The 22,348-nt window shown below is 44.4% G+C and overlaps 1 protein-coding gene across 1 annotated transcript in view; it reads left to right on the top strand.

The window, feature by feature from the left end:
- Nucleotides 1–769: 769 nt before the first annotated feature.
- The window catches only part of LOC309565929 (uncharacterized protein), a gene marked incomplete at both ends in the record, with an annotated part of 41,347 nt that continues 19,768 nt past the window's right edge, over nucleotides 770–22,348 (top strand). Inside the window, 5 exons of the mRNA XM_082270959.1 lie at nucleotides 770–817; nucleotides 6,125–6,333; nucleotides 7,958–8,083; nucleotides 14,340–14,478; nucleotides 18,192–18,687. Of these exons, the coding sequence (XP_082127085.1) occupies nucleotides 770–817; nucleotides 6,125–6,333; nucleotides 7,958–8,083; nucleotides 14,340–14,478; nucleotides 18,192–18,687 (1,018 nt within the window). The remainder of the gene's footprint in view (nucleotides 818–6,124; nucleotides 6,334–7,957; nucleotides 8,084–14,339; nucleotides 14,479–18,191; nucleotides 18,688–22,348) is intronic.

Below are 22,348 nucleotides of genomic sequence, written 5' to 3' on the forward strand. Positions count from 1 at the left end.
GCGTGGTTGTGTGCCGGAGTTCTTCTGGTTCCCAGTCCGTATCCATGTTGTCCTCTATTTCAGTCCCTGGTGTTCTAGGTGTCCTTGGAGTGCCAATTTCTGACCAAGGGTCATTTTCATCGTCCCCCATCTCAGAGGGTTCCCTAGATGTTAGATCGATGGGGTCCACACTGCTGCCCTGTCCGTTATAGAGTTAATCCAGTTGCCATTTATAGATGCTTTGGTTCCTATAGTCTAGTATGTCTCTCTTGTACTTCTTTTGCTTCTTGGCCTGAATAGTTTTATCATATTTAAGTATGGATTCCTGCAGACTCTTCTCCTTATTCTTATACTCAGTTGTTTCAGCATGGGGAGCTAGTTGCTCCTTCAGTTGGATGATGGTGGCTTCAATTTTCTTTAATTTGTATTGTCTCCTTTTTATAATGATACCCAATAATTCCTTTTCACATTTATTAAAGAAGTGGTACCATTCCTCCAACAGGGTGGTGTCCGTTATATGATCATTAGGGGATATATCCCACCTCAATCTCCTCGGTTTAATGCCTTCCCGGCTATATTTTTCTAGGGTGGCAATGTCCCACCACACCCTTAACTGTTTTTCCATGTTTTGTTTTAATTGTTTAAAGGAGCCTTCCATGTCCTGTCTTTGAATTATGGTTACTTGATCAAAGATCTCCTCTACATTAACATTCCTCCCAGTCATATACTTAAATATATCCATTGCCGCTAGGTCTAGTTGTATACCACCAAAGATGGTAAACAAAGCAAAATGGTAAAAGAAAAAACCAGCGCTACGGATTATGATGGGAGGGTGAAGGTGAAAATAAGGTGTAAGCTGCCCCACTCAACCCTTAATTGTAAAGGTGAAAGTGAAGAAATAATATGTGACGATTGGTGTTGGCGCTACCTTAGAAAATAAATAAATGGTGTATGCTGCCACAATTGGCGCAAAAATGAGTGGATGCGGAAGCATCCCGGCGCGCACCGTTCTTCTGATCCTGATCACCGTAACGAGTGAGTCTGCTACGCTGTTTTTTACTATTGTATGGATTTAACATTCACCATGGGGTCTTCCTCTGTTTATGTGAGCACCTAGGGCATCCGCCACCGGCTCAGAGCTGCTCCCTTTCTACGGAGAAGAGACCCCCCACACAATCAAATATACAGGTTGTATACCTTAAACGCCACCTGGTGGCTATCCGTGGACTTTACTTTCATCATTTATTCCCACTCAATCACAATATGTGTGGCACTTTAACCAGGTATTTGTAACCTGAGAATACACTTGTGGTTTTGGGATCATTCTTTATACACGTGGATCATTATATATAATTTGTTGTCTGCACATACCATCACACGGTTTGTAGTGGTTTGTTTTTTGGATATATATGAATAAAACACTTGTGTTTCTTTATTTTCATTTTAGTTATTTTCACTCACACTTTCTTGGTGACACTCTGAATTTGTAGGTCACTATATTACACTCATTTTTGCGCCAATTGTGGCAGCATACACCATTTATTTATTTTCTAAGGTAGCACCAACACCAATCGTCACATATTATTTCTTCATTGTAGTACATAGTTTACATCTACAACTTACTGTTTCTACACTATGAGCCTTTAAAAGTCTGCTTGTTGTCCCCTGATTTTGTATATATTAAATCAGGATACGGTACCACATATTATTTAGCCCCTTTTACTCTATTCATAAACGATATAGAGGATGGAATAAAAAGGTCAATCCCAGGGTTCACTGATCATACAAAGCTAAGCAGGGCAATAACTTCACAACAGGATATAGCAACTTTACAAGAAGAACTAGTAAAAATAGAGGGGTGGACAGCTAAATGGCAGACGGGGTTTAAAATTGAAAATCTAAAGTAATACACTTAGGAGCTAAAAATATTAATAAAAGTTACATGCTTGGGGAGAACCTCTGGGGGAATCAATGATCGAAAAGGATTTGGTGGTCCTAATAGATCTCAGGCTCAGCAATAGCTGCAGGGAGTAAGGTTAGCAGATTATTAAACACTAAAAAGTACCGTTACAAAAATCTGGTTTGGCCACATCTTGAGTAAATGGTCTATTTTTGGTCACCGATTCCCAGGAAGCATATCTTTGACCTAGAGCAGCCTTTTTCAACCAGTGTGCCCAGGCACCCTGGGGTGCCTTGAGTTTTCTTCAGGGGTGCCTTGGCAATATATCTAAAAATTGCCCAAAAATTGAATATAAGCTGGCATGTGGATGAAGGCTGCCTTTTTAATTACATGAAGTCACAGGTTTTCATTGGGCACCATTACAATCCTCATGCTGTCAGCGTCCTAACGACCAATGGCATCATCAGTTGATAAAGAAGATGTCAGCCGCCTGCACAGCATCCTTGCTTGACCTTCCGCTGTCCCTCTCAATCAGCGTTGGGGTCACATTAGCTGAGTGATAGAGAAAAACATCAGCGTTGGGGTCACATTAGCTGAGTGATGGAGAAAAACATCAGCGTTGGGGTCACATTAGCTGAGTGATGGAGAAAAACATCAGCGTTGGGGTCACATTAGCTGAGTGATAGAGAAAAACATCAGCGTTGGGGTCACATTAGCTGAGTGATAGAGAAAAACATCAGCGTTGGGGTCACATTAGCTGAGTGATAGAGAAAAACATCAGCGTTGGGGTCACATTAGCTGAGTGATAGAGAAAAACATCAGCGTTGGAGTCACATTAGCTGAGTGATGGAGAAAAACTGAGGGAGGAGAGAAACACTGGAGTACTGGTCAAAACCAGTGTGCAAAAATTTATTTGCTTTGGAAGAATAAATCACCTCTAACGTTGGGTGTCCTACTTGGACTTGTGGATGTTGCTGCATTATGTAAAACTATTAGAATAGCTTTTACATTTTAGAATCGAGACGGTCTATAATTTTTAAAGGGTGCCTCGAGATTGTCCATAATTTTTAAAGGGTGCCTTGACTGAAAAAAAGGTTGAGAAACACTGACCTAGAGAGAGTCCAGAGAAGATAAAAAAAGCTTATAAGGGGGTTGGAGGACCTCAGTTATGAGGGGAAAAAAATACAAAAATTAAACTCCTGGAGAAGAGACGCATAGGAGAGGATATGATCTCAATACAGAAATCTTTTGGTTTCAGTATCATTGGGAGGAAAATATAACCTATGGTTTCTACAGAAGACACACAGCCACACAATGAAGTTTGATGAGATTTTTTACTGTTAGAGCGGTAAGGATCTGGATCTCCTTTCCACAGTTGCTGGTGTAATGGGACATGTGGATAAATTCAAAAAACGTTTAGGGGTGTTTCTTAGCAAACTCAATGTACAGGTAGTGACATAAACACACACAGGCTGAACTGAATGGACCGATGTCTCTTCTCAGCCTTACCAACTATGTAGTTATGTTTTTCAGTCTACATAGTTGTTACAGGTCATTGACTCTTAAACCATTAAAACCAGTAGATCATCATAGCAAGCAACTAGAAATAGGACAGCAGTGGAGGCCCCCCAGTATTTCTTCCACGTTAGACTTATTTAAAAACAAATGTAAAATGTGATATTTTTTAGCTTTGGATAGTGAAAATAAGGGTTACATTCCAGAATTTCCATGCTGGAGAGATCCCTGATGGTGACAGCTCTAAGATGTAGGATTTTTCTTCACTTTCTGTCTTGGTGACAATGGTAACTAAAACAAGTAAAGGGAAGAATCTCCCCAGTGGGGATACGGACAGCAATAAAGAATTGGCAGAGGGTCTAACCTTTCCCAACTCAACTACAAAAACGTTTTATACTTATATACTCTTTAATTATTCTCCTTTTATGGGCATTTGTTTTTTTAGAGGTGACACATAATGCTCAAAGGGCTGCATTGCTTCAAAATATTGGCCTATCTGTAGGCACCCTAGTACAATGGCTAACTGTAATAGTATTTTTGAGTTAATTCTGTAGCTGTTTTTTACTTTGCATTTTAGGTGATTATGTTAATTAAATCTAGTTAAAGCATTTGTTACCATAAAATATGGTATTCTGTACTTTTTGATAAATGTAGCCTGTTTGCATTTTTATTCCTTTGTTAGATGTTAAATACCTGGTGATCTTGCCAGTCCCCCTTCTATTCTGTTTTAAACTGACCATGTCAAGGACAGACACAGATCTGTCCTAACATGATCAGTTTTCTCCTATTCCTTTTACTTGGGAGCTGCACTCCCATGCTCAGGCAACTGCTGACTTTCCCCCATCCAGCCCTGTACAGATTAAGTGACTGACTGCAACTAGGATGTGATTTAGGCAAAATCTGCTGATTGTCACAGGGAGGGACCACTGATAATCTTTCCCTTCCACATTGGAGATACAGGGATGTGGTTATGCTGCTGCCAATATGACTCCCCTCCCCCGTTTCCCAGAGCCCCACAAAGTTTGATTGACAGCAGCTAGGGCAGGCAACCTTCGAGAGATGGAAATCTACAACACTGATGAATTCAAAGATCACTGGGCACAGTGTCGTTCCCCCCCCCCCCCCCCAAAAAAAATTCAGGGTTCACAAGTGAGTTGCGCTCAGAATACTGGGTTCGGAAGTGCGTTGCACTCTCCAAACAGGGTTCAGGAGTGCGTTGTGTTAAGAATACAGGGATCACAAGTGTGTTGTGCTCAGAATGCAGGAATCATGAGTGTGCTACGCTCAGAATCCAGGGATTAGGAGTGCGATAAATGCAGGGATCAGGAGTGTGTTATGCTCAGATTGCAGGGATCAGGAGTTCGTTATGCTCAGAATGCAGGGATCAGGAGTATGTTACAATCAGAATGCAGGGATCAGGAGTGCATTGTTCTCAAAATGCAGGGATCAGGAGTGCATTAAACTCAGAATGCAGAGTTAATGAGTGCATTGTGCTTAGAATTCAGGGTTAAGGAGTGCATGACACCTAGAATGCAGGGTTAAGGAGTGCATGACACTCAGAATGCAGGGTTAAGGAGTGTGTTATGCTAAGAATGCAGAGTTAAGGAGTGCATTACACTCAGAATGCAGGGTTAATGAGTTAGTTGCGCACAGGATGCAGGGTTAAAGAGTGCGTAATGCTCAGAATGCAATGTTCAGGAACGCATTAGGCTCAGATAGCAGGGTTCAAGAGTATGTTACGCTCAGAATGCAGGATTCAGGGGTGGTGGGGGTGATATGCAGGGAGGTAGAGGACACTGGGGGGGGGGGGTGACACTGCCCATAACAGGGGAGCAGAGGGGTGTCCTCTGCTCCATTCACATAACCTCCCCCACACACACAGTGGTTTCTTCTGCTCACCCCCTCCCTATAGCAGTAACCTCTGGCCCCTTTCCCTCCCATAACAATGACCTACTTGTTTCTACAGCAGAGACCAGGAAGGCAGCACAGTTCTGGACAGAGAGCAGGAGTTGGTAGAGTGACTTTTCATATCAGCAAGCTGGTGATTGGTTGCTTAGGACCACCCTGTGTCCTAGCAACCAATCACCTGTGGTTTAACTTAAAAATTTAATTTGGCCAGCCTCTCCTCCCACCCTCGGTCCTGGGCTGTGCTGCCTCCCGGTCTCCACTGTTCACTGAGGAGAGAGAAAGACCAGGACATAGAAGGCCCAGAGGAGGCTTGAGGCTGGGAGGTGAGAGAAGGACCAGCACCTTCAGGTTGAACTGGATGGACTTTTTCTTTATTCAACCTCAACTACTATGTAACAATATAACCTAGAAGGCAGGGGTCAGTGGTGCAGGAACCTGTTCACAGTTTACCTGTCCTCGTTCCACCTCATCGATGGGTTGCTGACCCCCGAGCTAGGGTTTATGGCACTGGCAAAAGTTGACTCCACCATTCCTTTGACATCTGGATTCTCTGTTAAATAGCAGTCATGTGACTGCTTGTTAATAATTTTAAAAAATGTATTTACAGTCGTTTAACTTTTTTTGTTTTACTAAAATGTATTGCCTTGTATTACCATTTCACAACGCTTAATGTTTTTTGTTTTGTTTTTTTTTTGTCAAGAAATAGTTTACAACTTCATTGAAGATTTGTACACACATGTCGTACATTCAATTGATGTTTTATTAATCTTTTGACATCATATTTTAAATCCCAAAAAATGTTAATATCTTAATATCTTTCAGGTTGAAGTAAAATACAAAAGAGCTTCTGATTATACATATTTAGACTTTGGCTCTGTCTACTGCCCCTATTGCTATTTTCCATATTATCAGACTGAGTATGGTATTGAGCCATTAGATAACAGCTCTGGGAACATCTATTACCCATCCTGGTACCAAACAGAGAGTTACTCTGTTTTTGTTGTACATACAGACAAAGAGTTTCATTTCATGTAAGTTAAATCACCTTTTTATGTCTTCTTGGAAATGAGGCCATAATAAGTTCCAACTTGTGTTGTTAAAGCCTTTTTCAGAATCTAAATGATATGTAAAAGCATGAGAAAGAGTGACTGTCCAAGTGTAAGTGATAGACAAAGACTAATAGGTAAAGTAGGTCTGAACCGAAGCAGCGGTATGGCTTGTGGTTGCTTAAAAGAAGAAAAAAAAGAACTATGCAAAGATATGAAGAATAACAATGTGCCTTATAAGTGTGCCTTGCACTTTCAGATAAGCAAAAAAAATTAAAGCAGAATTAAACCCATCGACTGAACTGTTTCCAGAAACAGTTATATTCAGGGCATGCCATGAATACGAATCGTCACAGTTGCTTGTTCTCTCAACCAAGCTGTCAAGCCATCAAATGACATCTGCAGATCAAACTGAGGCCAAGATGGTAGATTCCTTTGCGTGGGATCCGAGAAGAGCAGGATCTGGGCTGCTCTGTGAAGTCTAATTATTTTTTTTTAAAATAACAAACAAGTTATACTTACCTGCTCTGTGTAATGCACAGAGCAGCCTAGATCCTTCTCTTCTCGGATCCCACGCTGGCGCTCCTGGCTCCTACTTCCTTCCGGGTGACCCCACAGCAAGCAGCTTGTGTGTCTATTCAGACACAGTCTCGTGTCTTGGCCCTGCCCACTCCACCTCCTGACCTCCTGATTGGCTCACTGGCTGTGATTGACAGCCAATGGCTCCCACTGCTGTCAAAAGCCAATCAGGAATGTGAGTCCCTGGAGAGACAAGGCTCTTGTAGACATCGCTGGATCGAGATGGGCTTAAGTAAGTATTATGGGGAGGGGGGGGTTTACTGGACACAGAAGGTTTTTTACCTTCATGATAAAATGCATGAAGGGAAAAAAAACATTGTGCCTTTACAACCACTTTAAACGACAAGAGGGTTTACAGTAGTTCTGCTATCATATAGAGTTGTAAGGAAGAAAAGAAGGAAAAAGTCACATGACTGGCTTACTTCCTATCATGGAGCTCGCTCTGCTGTGTTACCGCACCTTTCATTTTATAAATTTCCTGTGAAATGAGCCCTGTGGTGTGTTTATACTGACAGTGTGTGTGAGATATGCAGATAGCGACATTCACTCTTGTTATAAATCAACCCCTATTTTTTTCATAGCACTGAGTATCTTAACCAATTGGCATGTTTATGCTATAAAATACTGTTTTTTAAATTTTTCCTTTGTTGCATCTGAGCGCTTCTGATCACCTCCAGCCACTTTCATGTAGTTCCTGTCAATATGCACTTAGTCCATTGTCAGCTGCACACCAATGATCTGGACAGATTTCCTGAAGGTGATCTTCACTGATGATTAGGCTTATGACAGGGTAACAATGCAGGAGCAAGTGCGGGAGACACATATACAGTGTATACTGCTTCGCCCAAGACCATGTTGCTTGTGCCATACAGCGTACATAGGAAAAGAAAACTGCTAGAAGCATGGGGGGAGTGTGTTTCGGCAGAAGACTTTGCAGGTCTCTTAGGTTGATTGTATTTTAATTATTTATTCATTGTTGTTCATTTACTTTATGGGATTATGGTTGATGTCTCTGTTTTTTTTTTTACAGGTCAGAGAGCTGCTGTTGGTATCATGGTTATTGGTGGTATCTTGCAAGTATGGTGGATTTAGGGCAAAGATCTGACAATAACCGTCCAAATAGTTCCCCTGTGACCACTACAATACCAGTTCTAAGGTAAAGTTTACCACTATTTATAATGTAGAAACCTGGGCATTATCCACAGGATAGGTTAAATTCTTGTTAACCAAAGAAATGGCTGCATCCACATTGGGAATATTCAATTTCTTAGAAAAATTATCCCCCATAGGATATAACCATGAAAACCTTTTAGGAGGAACAAACATCCTGTCTGGATGATCCCAGTCTGTCAGGTCACCTGTGGCCAGGTGACAACTGCACCCTGTTGGACGCAGGGGTGCAGCGCAAGGTAGTGAACCTGATAGCTGACTGCTGCGGGTGGACCGGAACGTGAGCCCAAGATTCCCCAGGGCGCGGAGTTTAAGACCCAGCAGGTGTTCACCAGAGCCTCTAGTGGTGAGGATGGACTTGGCTGCAACTGGGCCCAGGTCGCGGCCCCTGGGGTCCCCCAGGTCACGCTCCGTAGGGAGAGAAGGGAAGCAGCCACTCAGGACACATGGAATGGTGATGGGTAAGCCGAGGTCGGGGTAACAGGCAGAAAAGGGTAACCAAGGGACAGGCCAAAGGTCAGGGTAACAGGCAAACAGGAATAGTCAGAGACAAGCCAAAGTCGGTACACAGAAAAGTAGATCAAGCACACGGGAAACAGGAACAAACACTGTTGAACAGCAAAGCAGACCTGCAGTGCACTGGTTAATATAGACTTCCTGTGATGACCTGTGGGGGGCAGGAACAGGAAGTAGAGGTGATAAAAAGGAACCAGAAGTGCAGTCTGACCTCTAATACAGACATGAAGGGACAGGTAAGCTTTCCAAACCCTATTGCAAGTCCATTACACAGTCATTATACACTTCTTGTTCCAAGAGTGGATGCATGGGAAATGACGAGGACCCTGAGGAGGGTGCAGTGAGCCAAGGGAGGAAAAAAAGTTTTCAGTTGACTCCAGGGGTGGGAGTTTAAACTCAGCCCGGACCATCTCAACAAGAGAGTGGATAAACAATCTCTGGGACTGAGAGGCTGATAGAGATTCCTCTGACTCTGACTCCCCAGAAGTGGAAGTTTCAGTTTCATCTTCCATATCCTCCACATCCTCTGCCCAATCCTGAACTGATTCAGGGGGCGGCTCAGGAGAAGAGGATCTAACCCGCTTCTTTCCTCCATGTGGTGCTGCAATCATGTCAGCAATTCTGCTCTAGGCTGGCCATAGGCGTGCGCACGGGGTGTGCCGGGTGTGCCGGGGCACACCCTAATCAACCCCCTGTGCATCGCTCTGCCAGGACCTGCCAATTTAACTCCTCCTCTGGCTCTGCAGCTATTTTAAAAAAAAATCTTCCCAAGTCCCATTTTTCAGCTAAGGACTGGGGGCAGAAAAAGGAACTATTTAACCACTTTCGGGTGCAGGCGTAGTGATCTACCGTACTGCGGCTCCCGACAATTAAAGTCCCGGCGGCGGCCTCTTCTATATCAATCCGCTGAGGCAGGCTAGGGCTTTAATTTGTAGGCAAAAGCTGCGGAACGAAAGATTACTCCGCCTGTCCCAAAAGTGAAAGTCACCTTTTCACCCTGGTCCACGTTGCCCAGCTCGGTTCTCAAGAGGAAGGGCCACCACCAGTCCCTGGCTCTCGGCTCAGAAGAAGCACTGCACCCAGGTAAGAGAAGTCGGCCGGACCAGGTGCGGGAGGAGACAGGTTTGCCACCTGTCTTGATTCACCCCATGATGGCTCCCTGCAGCACTGATGGCATCCCTCTGTCCTCTCCTGCCAGCTGCTGCCGGGGAAAGGGAGGGGGGGGGGGGTGCTATGCTTCTGTTTCTGAATGAATGGTATGCTGCTCAGCACAGAGCACTTCCCATTCATTCACTATCCAGTGCAGCTGAGGCTGCAGAGATAGGGACTGGGGAATCTCTGTCCTCGGTCCCTTTCTTTGTCTCAAAAGTGAGATGTTAGGGGTCTGTTTAGACCTCTGATATTTTACCAAAGCCCCCAAACAAGGCTGTTAAATAATAAAATTGTAAAATTAGATTATAAAAAAAAATCCACTGCTCTACCAACATCGTCCACTGGCTTACTGACACCGTCCACTGGCTTACTGACACCGTCCACTGGCTTACTGACACCGTCCACTGGCTTACTGACACCATCCACTGCCCTACTGACACCGTCCACTACCCTACTGACACCGTCCACTGCTCTACTGACACCCTCCACTGCTCTACTGACACCCTCCACTGCCCTACTGACACACTCCACTGGCTTACTGACACCCTCCACTTGCTCACTGACACTGCCCACTGCTCTACTGACACCGTCCACTGCCCTACTGACACCGTCCACTGCCCTACTGACACCGTCCACTGCTCTACTGACACCATCCACTGCCCTACTGACACCCTCCACTGTCCTACTGACACACTCCACTGGCTTACTGACACCCTCCACTTGCTCACTGACACTGCCCACTGCTCTACTGACACCGTCCACTGCCCTACTGACACCGTCCACTGCTCTACTGACACCATCCACTGCCCCACTGACACCCTCCACTTGCTCACTGACACTGCCCACTGCTCTACTGACACCGTCCACTGCCCTACTGACACCATCCACTGCTCTACTGACACCCTCCACTGCTCTACTGACACACTCCACTGGCTTACTGACACCCTCCACTTGCTCACTGACACTGCCCACTGCTCTACTGACACCGTCCACTGCCCTACTGACACCCTCCACTGCTCTACTGACACCCTCCACTGCTCTACTGACACACTCCACTGGCTTACTGACACCCTCCACTTGCTCACTGGCCCTGCCCACTGCTCTACTGACACCGTCCACTGCCCTACTGACACCGTCCACTGCCCTACTGACACCGTCCACTGCCCTACTGACACCGTCCACTGCTCTACTGACACCGTCCACTGCTCTACTGACACCATCCACTGCCCTACTGACATGTCTGCTGCTCTACTGACACCACCCACTGCCTTACTGACACCATCCACTGCCTTACTGACACTGTTCACTGCTCTACTGACACCATCCAAAGAATAATGTTTTTTTACATTGATACTTGTTTATTTAATTAAAAATGTTTTAATACAGCTTAAAATGTTTGTTTACATTTATTTATAAAAGTGTGTGTGTGTGTGTGTATACACATATACACACGCACATGTGTTTGAGCTTTGGTTTGAGGTGCACACCCTAATGCCATAGGCTGCGCACGCCTATGAGGCTGGCTAATGCCAATGCCAAATCGTCCTTGGTAACATAGGCTGTGGCAGAAGTACACGGAGTAGCTACTATGCCTGACAACCGCAATGGCTCAGATTGGCTTTTTGCCTCTGGCTTATCAGGAGGAGTAGACACAGTGGAAGCACGACTAGGGCCTTCAGGGCCTGACGTTGGCATCACAGTGCCTTTTCCAACTGAGCTCCCTCCAGCCCTTTTTCGGGCAGACATTGCTTTATATAAAAATGGAAAAAAGGCGCTGGTGTCCCTAGGTAATATAATAAGAAAATATTGGCAATTGTGTGCCTAGGTGATATTTTTAAAAGAGTGCAATATCTGTTGTGCAATGGTGGCAAAATAAATATATATAAAAGTGTCTATCAATTAAAACTTGTTGTATCATGTGTGGTAAAAAATATATGTTGGTTAAAACTTGCAACCAATAATCATATATACCATCATACAAGATTTTATATAAAGTGCTAGTGCCACAGGATATATTTGTGCCAAAAAATAGTGATATAAGGTGCTAAAAGTGCAATAAATAGCAAATAAAATGCTAGTGATCACTTATAAAAATACGATGTAAAAAACATGCGTGACATTAATAATTGCAAATAAGTGAATAAATAAATTATTTTTTTGAGCAGAAAAATGATGATATTATTTCACATGAAGTGCTAAATACGGTGCTCAAATGGTTAATTGTGATCCAAAAAAAAGTTCATGCAGGAAAGTGGATGATATTGATTGAATATCAGGTGCTCCAGTGCTCCAGTGCTCCAGTGAACAAAGATGGCAATCTTTGCCTCTTACCAGATGCAGGTGGGTCACACAGACCCCAAACGCTTATGATCCCCTTATCCTTTGGTGGATCAAACCATAGGAGGAACTCCTCTCAAGCTTCAATATTGGTAAATTTATTCCACAGAATATATATCGCTCCTTCTCCTCACTCCTCCATTAATTATCTCACGTGGGTGTATATAAAGCCCATATGCAGGGAGGCAGATAAGAAGCCGAAAATAGTGTAATACTGTACGTTTATTTATAAAGTTTACAACTGGTTAAAAAGTGGCTGCTTACTATTAGATGTGCCCCCCTGGCACAGGGCAATTGGCATTGGTTGCTATAGGTGGCAGGATCAGGACAGGATCTGCAGGCTCCTGTTATTCTCCCTCCTTGTCAGTCCCTGTAGCGTGCAGCGGTGCCGACGTGCGGTCCAGTATGCGTGCCAATGTAGATAGGAGGTGACTTTTCCTCTCGACTTCCTCTCGACTTCCGGGTTTAGCAGAGACCACAATGCATTTTGCTTAATGCTAGCGTCATCAGGCTTTATAGCAAGACAAACTTGAGGCACTACCTTTAAAGTGTACTCAAGGTCCGTGCTAAGCTTATACAGCCTCATGCACACAACACTGATTTACCAAAGATACAGGACCTATTAGTGCCAGTAACATACACCCACAGTGACTCACGCAACCCAGCTGCTGCTGCTCTGTGTCCCCTTTCAGCCTGACAGAGGCTAGTGTGTTGGAAACCGTTCCTTGCAGAACGTGCCCCTTTATGCATGCGTGGTGTTCATGCGCGTGCCAAACCGCGTTAGACCATGCCCACCATGTGGCGAACGCCTATATTTAAATGCAGATTTTTCCCGCGCGTGCGCGAATGGGCAAACGCCAATGACACGCGGCACGGGATGCAACAGAGGCAACCATGTGAACACTTATGTGCCAGGGCTAACTCAAACAAATGGGGAAAGAAAGCAGTTTAGGCTGAATCTTATTTGCCACAGCTGAATCTTTTCATATACTCAGCACAGGGTAAGACCATAGAGTAAAAATATGCTTTAAACATACTTTAAACATACCCTGCATAAACCTGCTACAATCTCCAGTGTCCAGCAGAGGCGACCATGCGAACGCTTATGTGCCAAGGCTAACACAAACAAATAGGGAGAGAGCAGTTTAGGCTGAGTCTTGTTTGTCACAGCTGAAGCTTTTCAGATAATCAGCCCAGGGTAAGAAAAAACATTGTAACAATATGTTTTAAACAAACTTTAAACATACTTTGCATAATCTGCTACAATGTGAATACAAGCAGTAATACACTTGGCACAAGTCTCTGTAATCTTAATAATGGTAACAGTGCATAAAATATTTACATTTTTGCAATTTTTAACCCTTGAAGGTTTTATGTTTGCTGTGTAAATATTTAAAATGGACTCACCAGTCCTGCCGCAGGAAACTGCTATAAGCAAGATTCCAATCTTCACTACTCACGGTGAGCATAGCCTTAAAGACCTTCAAGGACAGGGTCCCCTATATAAGAGGGGCCACGGCCTTGGACCCATAGAGCACCCTGCACGGAGCGCCTTTGGGGTTTGGTATTCCAAAGGTCCGAATCCCGGGGTCCAGTGCCTAAAAAGGACAGCATTACAGGCAAAACCTTGTATCTGCTTCCCGAGGCTCGGGTACCATCTTTTTAGTCCATTGACTATTTTAGATGGATTCAATGATCCCCTTAGATTCAATGATCTTTGACAAAGTGCACAAAAAAGGTCCATAAAGACATGGATGAGCAAGTTTAGGGTGGAGGAACTTGATTGGCCTGCACAGAGTCCTGACCTCAACCTGATAGAACACCTTTGGGATGAATTAGAGCGGAGACTGCGAGCCAGGCCCTCTTGTCCAACATCAGTGCCTGACCTCACAAATGCGCTTCTGGAAGAATGGTCAAATATTCCCATAGACACACTCCTAAACCTTGTGGACAGCCTTCCCAGAAGAGTTGAAGCTGTTATAGCTGCAAAGGGTGGGCAAACTCAATATTGAACCCTATGGACTAAGACAGGGATGCCATTAAAGTTCATGTGCGTGTAAAGGCAGGTGACCCTATACTTTTGGTATTATACTGTAAATGCTTATTTGCTTCTTAGACTAAATAATTATTTTTTAAAGAGGAATAAGAAATGGGAGGTGCAAAGCATTTTCACAAGCAGCACAGCACATTATACATTGGTATTTGTGAATTACAATTGTCTCCTCCTATTTTTAAAGGATTCCTTACAGTTGTCCAGGATTTATTAAATTAATGGCACATGACCGTGATGGAGACATCGTGAGATGCAGATACCCAACTCATTCTTGGTGGGAATGTGGAAATTGTTATCATGACTCAGGCTTCAGTTTGGATCAGGTAAGATTAGTCAGAGGCAATAAGTATGTTAGAATTCCAAGACCTATAAGAGAAAGACCAGGCCAACTCTTATGCTAAGGGCAAAGTACATACGGAGCCCCAATGTACCAGTACTGCTGCCAGCATGTCTGGTCATACACTGTTCCTCTTCCCCACCACTATTTCCAGCAAATCCTGTTGTGTAAAATGAAGCTCTGTAGAGTTTTTGAAAAACTGTTCAGGCTGAATGCACACTATGTGCGGCGACTGGCATTTTATTGCATTGTAAAGCCCCGTACACACGATAAGAAATTCGACAACCGATCTGCTGATTTTAGGCTTGTTAGTATGGTGCTTCCGACAACCGACTCCGACTTTTCGGCGAAAAAATTCTGGTGTGCAGGCTATATAATTTTTGTCGTCCGTGAACACACGTCTGATTTTCGTATAATTAGTACAGATTTCGACGGGGAAAAATCGTATGAGCAAGACTAGGCATGCTCAGAGATGAAAAGCAATCCAACACATGACATCACTTCTAAAATAGAATTCTGTCGTACGGGAAAATTCGTGTGCAGTCTAGGCACATTCCAACCAACAGACACCACTCTGGACAAAAGACGAACGACCGGTCGGCAGAAATTTGTTGCGTGTGTACGAGGCTTAACTCTGGTCACTGCAAGAATACACAGAAAACAATTGTTTTCTGTGTGTCCCATTCACTATGCAATGCAGCCCTGAGTTGCAGTGGTGTAGCGAGCTGCCATAAAATGCAGAAATATTGCATATTATCTCAGTGAGCTGTACAGAACTGCATGTCGTTGTACAGCAGCGTAGCTTATCATGCTGCTGTACAGCGACGTGAATGAAGTGTGCTTTTGTACTATTTTAAACTTCAAATAAAGTTCAGTGAAAAAAAGGGAGCTGAATCCATCACACTGCTTCTCCTGCAGCCAGATCAGACAGCTGCTGAAGAGGAAACTGCCGCAGTTTACTTCTCTGATAGCTGTCTGTCCTGTGTGAATTTGTTTTAATTAATTTTGTTTATAAACATTTTTAGCATAGCATTGAGTGCCGGTTCACACTTGTGCGAGTGCCGGGTTCGCATGTAATATCGGAGCGCACTGCTCCGACATTACATGCGATCGGCTGTGCGGTGCGAGTTTAGCCATACAGTTTGTATGGCTAAATTCGCATCGCACCCGCAGCAAACACGCACAGGAGGCATTTTTGCAGCCGCATCAGGATCGGATCGCACAGCGGTTCACACTTGTGCGATCCGATCCTGTGCGAACTGCACGATCGCACTGCGATATGCGTTCAAACTGGGGGTGTCGTTAAGATTACATTGACACCCCCAGCGTATCGCATATGGCAGTGTGAACTGCCGGGGGTGCGTGTGCGATGCGGGAACAGGCTGCGAATTCGCAGCCTTCCCGCATCGCATAAGTGTGAACCGGCACGTAGTCCCCGTTCACACTAAGGCGACCTGTGAGGCGACCTGGTCGCCTCACAGGTCGCCGTAGGTTGCCTTCCATAGGGAAGCTGCGGACCCGTTCTAATAGGAGCGACACAAGTCACTCCGACTTAGAAAAAGGGTCCGGAGCTTCTTTGGGGCGACCAGGAGGCGACCGCCATAGACTTCAATGTTATGAAGTCCATGGCGGCCGCTCCGAGGTCGCGGCGCGCTGCTCGCACCGCGACCTCGGAGGTCGCCCCTGGAAGTAGCGTCGCTCGTATGTGAACGGGGCCTTAGGCTCCATGCACACAGGGCGTCATAAAAACGTGCTCCAAAGCTGTTTACTTGACGCCGGGAAACAGCAGCTGTAAAAACGTGCTTTCAGTAGCTTTTTCCATTAGCATTATTGCATGTTTGGCCACAGTAGCTGTTAGCAGCGTTTTTTCTGCCTCCATTCAAAATCAATGGTTCCCTATGGGAGCCTATTGATTTGAATGGAAGTCGCACTGCAGGTCGGATCAGGGTGATCCAACTTGCGGCGCGACTTGCGGCGCGACGTGCGCTGTGAGAATCTTGAGGGGGAACTCCACGCCCAAATGGGGAAAAAAACGGCGTGGGGTCCCCCCCAAAATCCATACCAGACCCTTATCCAAGCATGCAGCCCGGCATACCAGGAAAGGGGAGGGGACGAGCGAGCGGCCCCACCCCCCCTGGATCATACCAGGCCACACGCCCTCAACATGGGGGGGGTGTGGGTGCTTTGGGGCAGGGGGGGCTCTGCACCCCCCACCTCAAAGCACCTTGCCCCCATGTTGATGAGGACAAGAGCCTCATCCCCACAACCCTGGCCGGTGGTTGTGGGGGTCTGCGGGGAGGGGGCTCATTGGAATCTGGAAGCCCCCTTTAACAAGGGGGCCCCCCAGATCCCGGACCCCCTCCCTATGTGAATGGGTATGGGGTACACTGTACCCCTACCCATTCACCTCATAAAAGGCAGTGTGTGTAAATAACGACAGGAGACGTTTTGGAAAGTTTATTAAAAATCTTCATCCCGTCTTCTCCCTCTCCGGTCTTCTGCTCTTTTGCTGTCCTCTCTTCTTGTCTTCTCCTCTCCGGTCCTCTGCTCTTTTGCTGTCTGCTCTTGTCTTGTCTTCTTCTCTCCGGTCTTCTGGTCTTCTGCTCTTTTGCTGTCGGCTCTTCTTCCTCCTCCGGTCCTCCTCCGACGACGTCTCCGGAGATTATGCCGGTCTCTGCAGCTTATTATATAGCCATTAGGGGCGTGGCCGCCAGATGACGTCATCTGGAGACCCCCGCCCCCTTATGTCACAGATGACCTCATATGTGACACAAGGGGGGAGCTGTAAAACGCCTGTGCCACTTGGAGCTCCTAAAAGCTCTATGTGTGCATGAGGCCATAGAATAACATGGATGGGCGTTCTGCAGCTGCAAAAAAAAAACGTCTGACGCTGCTAACAGCAGCTCCAAAAACGTCCAGTGTGCATGAGGCCTAAAAAGTGTGCAAAACAGAAAAAATGCCTTTATTTAAGCACTTGCTGACCCACCACATTAAATATACTGCGGAGGGGCGGCACTTGCAAGCACAATCATGTACATGTACGTCGTTGTTCCTTCTCCGGGTTAGAAGCGCCCAGTGACTACTGTATCCACTGGACATGGCGCATTACAGTTACCAGCAGGGCCGGCCTTAGGTGTTCAGGCGCCCTGTGCGAGCTAATCCTTTGGCGCCCCCCCCAATCCTCACCCCCCTAAACATGGATGTATCTATTGAAAAACTATTTAAGAGTATAATTGCTGCTAATTGACTGCAAGTGGGTGCAGCAGCAAAATAAAAACAGGGAAAAAAAATCAGCACAAAAAAAAGTATTTACCCTAAAATGATATATAAATATGTCACCCAAATCTGTTTCTGTTGTAAAAAGTGCACAGCGCAAAATTAATAATTAAATCTGCATGGCTACTACAGTATACATATCATATACCACTACTAAATAAATAACAATTAAATATTCATAACCTCTACAATGTGCAAAAAACGAATCAACATAGCGTGATTCCATAAAATACATCAGCTTTTATTAAAGTCGGGTGAGTCAGTTTGGTAAGGACTTCTTTAAAACAAAGTGAGCAATGGAAAAGTCCATAATCAATTCCAACATGTTTCACTTTAAAAAAAGAGAATGTTTTGTACTGTACATTGAGCAATTCATATTTGGGTTTTAAATCATAATAATGTATTTGTTTACTATTACCATAGGACACATGTACTCTGTCATTTCATGAATGGAGGTTTCATGGAACGTATATCTTTGAAATAGTTTTAGAAGATTTTCCGAAGGAGAACATTCACCTTGCATACAGCGATGGGACAATTCGCTATAAATACAGACCTTATTCCCACAAAAAAAGGGAAGCACCAAAGGAGTCTGACAGATATCGCTGGTCTATTAGCACAGAGTCATCTCCTTCCAGCTTCACAGCCACAGAAACAGAGGCCGTCACGGATGTATCCCACACCAGTGGAAGTCTGGTGACAGATGTACCTTACACCGGAATTCAGGAGACTGCTACTGAAGATTTAGCTGCTACAGCACCTCTTATGTTTACTGGGACTACGGTGGCTGTATCAATGCAAACATCATTGAATGATGGAACGTATGAAACTACAACCCCATATAACTGGCAACCACAAGCAACTGTGCCACCACCACTAGAACCACTTAGTAAAATACCACTGCAATTTATTTTACAGGGTAAGTTTTGCATATTCAAATAACATGCCTCTACTGTGCTAAGATCTATTTCATATTATTTACTGTAAAATTTACCTTATATAAAACAATGGACTAATGTGTCTGAAGGCACCAATGGGCTGTTGGAGAGCTACAACTACCAAAGAATCGTTAGACGCGCTACTGTGTTCTGTAATGACCTAGAGTCTGGTTGGTTGGAACCACAGCTCACATTGGGGATCAAACATCTAACATATTCCAAGTGTGTGAGATGCTGAACAATTTTCCACAGCCATAAAGCTGGGTTCACACTTGGGCGATCAAGGACATTGCAAATTATTCACATTACGTTGCCGTGCAGATCACATGCGATATCTGTGCAATGCAAATTCAGCCATACAAACTGTATGGCTGAAATCACATTTACATCAAAATGGTACAAGACCCTTTTTTTGGTCTGCACTGGAATCAGATCGCATGGGTGTTTCCTGCACTATTCCACAGTTCGCACTGCAATCTGCGGGTGTCATTAACTTTACATTGACATGTGCAGCGGTTCACAATGTCAATGTGAATCGCCAGAAATTCAAGTGCGATGCAGAAATTCTCACAGGAATCACACTGATTCCTGCATCGCACAAGTGTGAACCCAGCCTAATGCCTGGTAATTACGATGAGATTATCGGATGAATGATTGTCCATTTTTTTGCATGCTAATCTCATATCAAAAATGAGGAGTTTACTGAAGTTACAAAAACTCTTGTATGACAGAATAAAAATTCAGAAGTGATGCAATGTGCTGTAGTGTATTTGTATTGCATTTTCAAATAACAACTGTGCTTATTAAATTAAAATCGTCCCATCTAGTATCGTACGAAAAAAGTTTTTGTGCTTGTCTGATCAGATAATATCGGATAAACTGTCGTGACTCTCAAAAGCTGTGCAGCATCTTGGACTAGAGTGAGCTCCCCTAGCCCAAATTTGCCTTATCCACGAGAGTGGTAGGCAACAAATGAGGGTGAGTTGCTAATTTGACGGGTGTGGAGCACATCGGTGGTGGATCTAATTTGGGTGTCACCGTATTATTAGCACTGTAATATCACAAGATCATTTGGTTTATCACGTTTATACAAGTTAATTTTTGGACTCACTTTTATTCACAGTATATTTCGTTTTTTGGATTTTATATCCAACATTCTTATTGTGGACTCAATTTTTGGGCACAATTTATTGAGGATTGCTTTTATTTTATTTTATTGATTGGTGTTGTGCGCAACTAGTGTCATGGTTTTCTTTCACTATTTTTATTATTGTTTTATTTAAATTGCGGCACATATTTATATATATATATATATATATATATATATATATATACGGACTCACATTTATATATATATATATATATATATATATTTCAGCACACATTTTGAATTTTGATTTTTCAACAGGGTGTGTATACATCTGTAGCGTAAGAATTTTTTATTTTTTTTGGCACCAATACTAGGCTTTTTTATTGCATAAATTGGCACCAATACTAGGGGTATTACTGTGTAAACTGGTCCCAATACTAGGCTTTATTACTGCGTAAACTGGCACCAATACTAGGGGTGATTACTGCATAAACTGGCACCAATACTAGGCTTTATTACGGCGTAAACTGGCGTCAATACTAGGCTTTATTACTGCGTAAACTTGCATCAGTACTAGGCTTTATTACTGCATAAACTGGCATCATCAATACTAGGCTTTATTACTGTGTGAACTGGCATCAAAACTAGGCTTTATTACTGCGTAAACTGGCATCAATACTAGGCTTTATAACTGCATAAACTAGCATCAAAACTAGGCTTTATTACTGCGTAAACTAGCATCAATACTAGGCTTTTGTACTGTGTAAACTGGCACCAATACTAGGGGTCTTACTGCGTAAACTGGCGTCAATACTAGGCTTTATTACTGCGTAAACTTGCATCAATACTAGGCTTTATTACTGTGTGAACTGGCATCAATACTAGGCTTTATTACTGTGTAAACTGGCATCATTACTAGGCTTTATAACTGTGTAAGCTGGCATCAATACTAGGCTTTTGTACTGCGTAAACTGGCACCAATACTAGGCTTTGTTACTGCGTTAACTGGCACCAATACTAGGGGCTATTACTGAATAAATTGTTTGCTGAAATTGCTTTAAAACTATAAAGAAAAGCTTTTAAGAGTTTTCCTCTTTCTCTGGTATGAAGCAACACCTAGGGAAGAAATGAAAACTCTTGAAAGCTTGTCTTTTAAGTGTTAGGTTAGTACAATAAAAAGGTATCATTGCATACTGCATTACTCTTGTATTTTGTAACCTTATTTATATATACACTTATTTAGTTTTTTTCAGTGGTATAATATAGTGGTGAAAATGATGAGTGTGCCCCCAGTTTTCACTGGTATCTTATATACCCCCTATATATTGTTCCTAGAGTCAACACTGCATACCTGTCTGATCACGAGATCTGGCTCCCCTGTGGCTCTAATGACAGATGGGTTATTGAGCCTAAGCCTAAGGGTGATGTCATGTCTGTAGGCTTTACCAGCCATTGTCGGAGAGCTCCCTATCCTCTCCCCTGCAGCTGCCTCTGGCTGACATAGGGGAGATCATGTGACCGGAGCTGGCCTGAAAATAGGTAAGTATACAGATCTCTCTTACAAAGGTTACAAAGTTTAGCTAGCATAGGTGTGAGGAATGAGCTGTTTTAAGATTAGTTAGGTGGTGGCTGGTATTCCACTTTAAGAGAAGTTTAACTTCCTGACATCCGCGCTACAGCCTATATACGGCTGCAGCGCGGACTTGAATTTTCGGGAGGCCGTTTTTAAACGGCCTCCCAGAAAGACTCTCCCCGCGCGCTCCCGCAAGCGTGCATCGGGGAGAATCTGTGTCGGCCGTGTCCCTTGGACACGGCCGATCACAGATCGTGGTGAATGGCCAATCACAGCGGCCATTCACCATGTGATCAAGCCGTCCAATGAGAGATGATCTCATATGTAAACATATGAGATCATCTCTCATCGCCGGCGCTCCTTCCTCACACAGAGCCTGCAGTGGAGGAAGGAGGGGGAGCCGTCAGCCGCCGGGGACACACAGCAGTGTAATCAGGGCACTGATCACCAGTGCCCTGATTACTAAAGGTAAAAAAACACACACATTGCCCCCCCATCAGTGCCCACAGTGCCCGCCTCAGTGCCCCCCATCAATGCCCACAATCAGTGCCCATAGTGCTGCCAGTCAGTGCCCATCAGTGCCTGCTCATCTAGGCACTGATGAGCACTGACTGGCAGCACTATGGGCACTGAGTGTGGGCACTGATGGTGCTGCCCATCAGTGCTCATCAGTGCCGCCCATCAGTGCTCATCAGTGCCACCTGTCAGTGTCCATCAGTGCCATCCGCCAGTGCCCATCAGTGCCGCCTATCAGTGCCCATCAGTGCCGCCCGTCAGTGCCGCCTCTCAGTGCCCAGCAGTGCCACCTCTCAGTGCCACCTCTCAGTGCCCAGCAGTGCCACCTATCAGTGCTCATCAGTGCCACCTATCAGTGCCGCCTATCAATGCCGCCTATCAGTGCTCATCAGTGCGGCATATTAGTACCTCCTCATCAGTGCCCATAAGTGCCACCTCATCAGTGCCCATAAGTGCCACCTCA

This window comes from Pelophylax lessonae, assembly GCF_965119305.1.
Source record: "Pelophylax lessonae genome assembly, chromosome: 10".
NCBI classification, from domain to species: domain Eukaryota; kingdom Metazoa; phylum Chordata; class Amphibia; order Anura; family Ranidae; genus Pelophylax; species Pelophylax lessonae.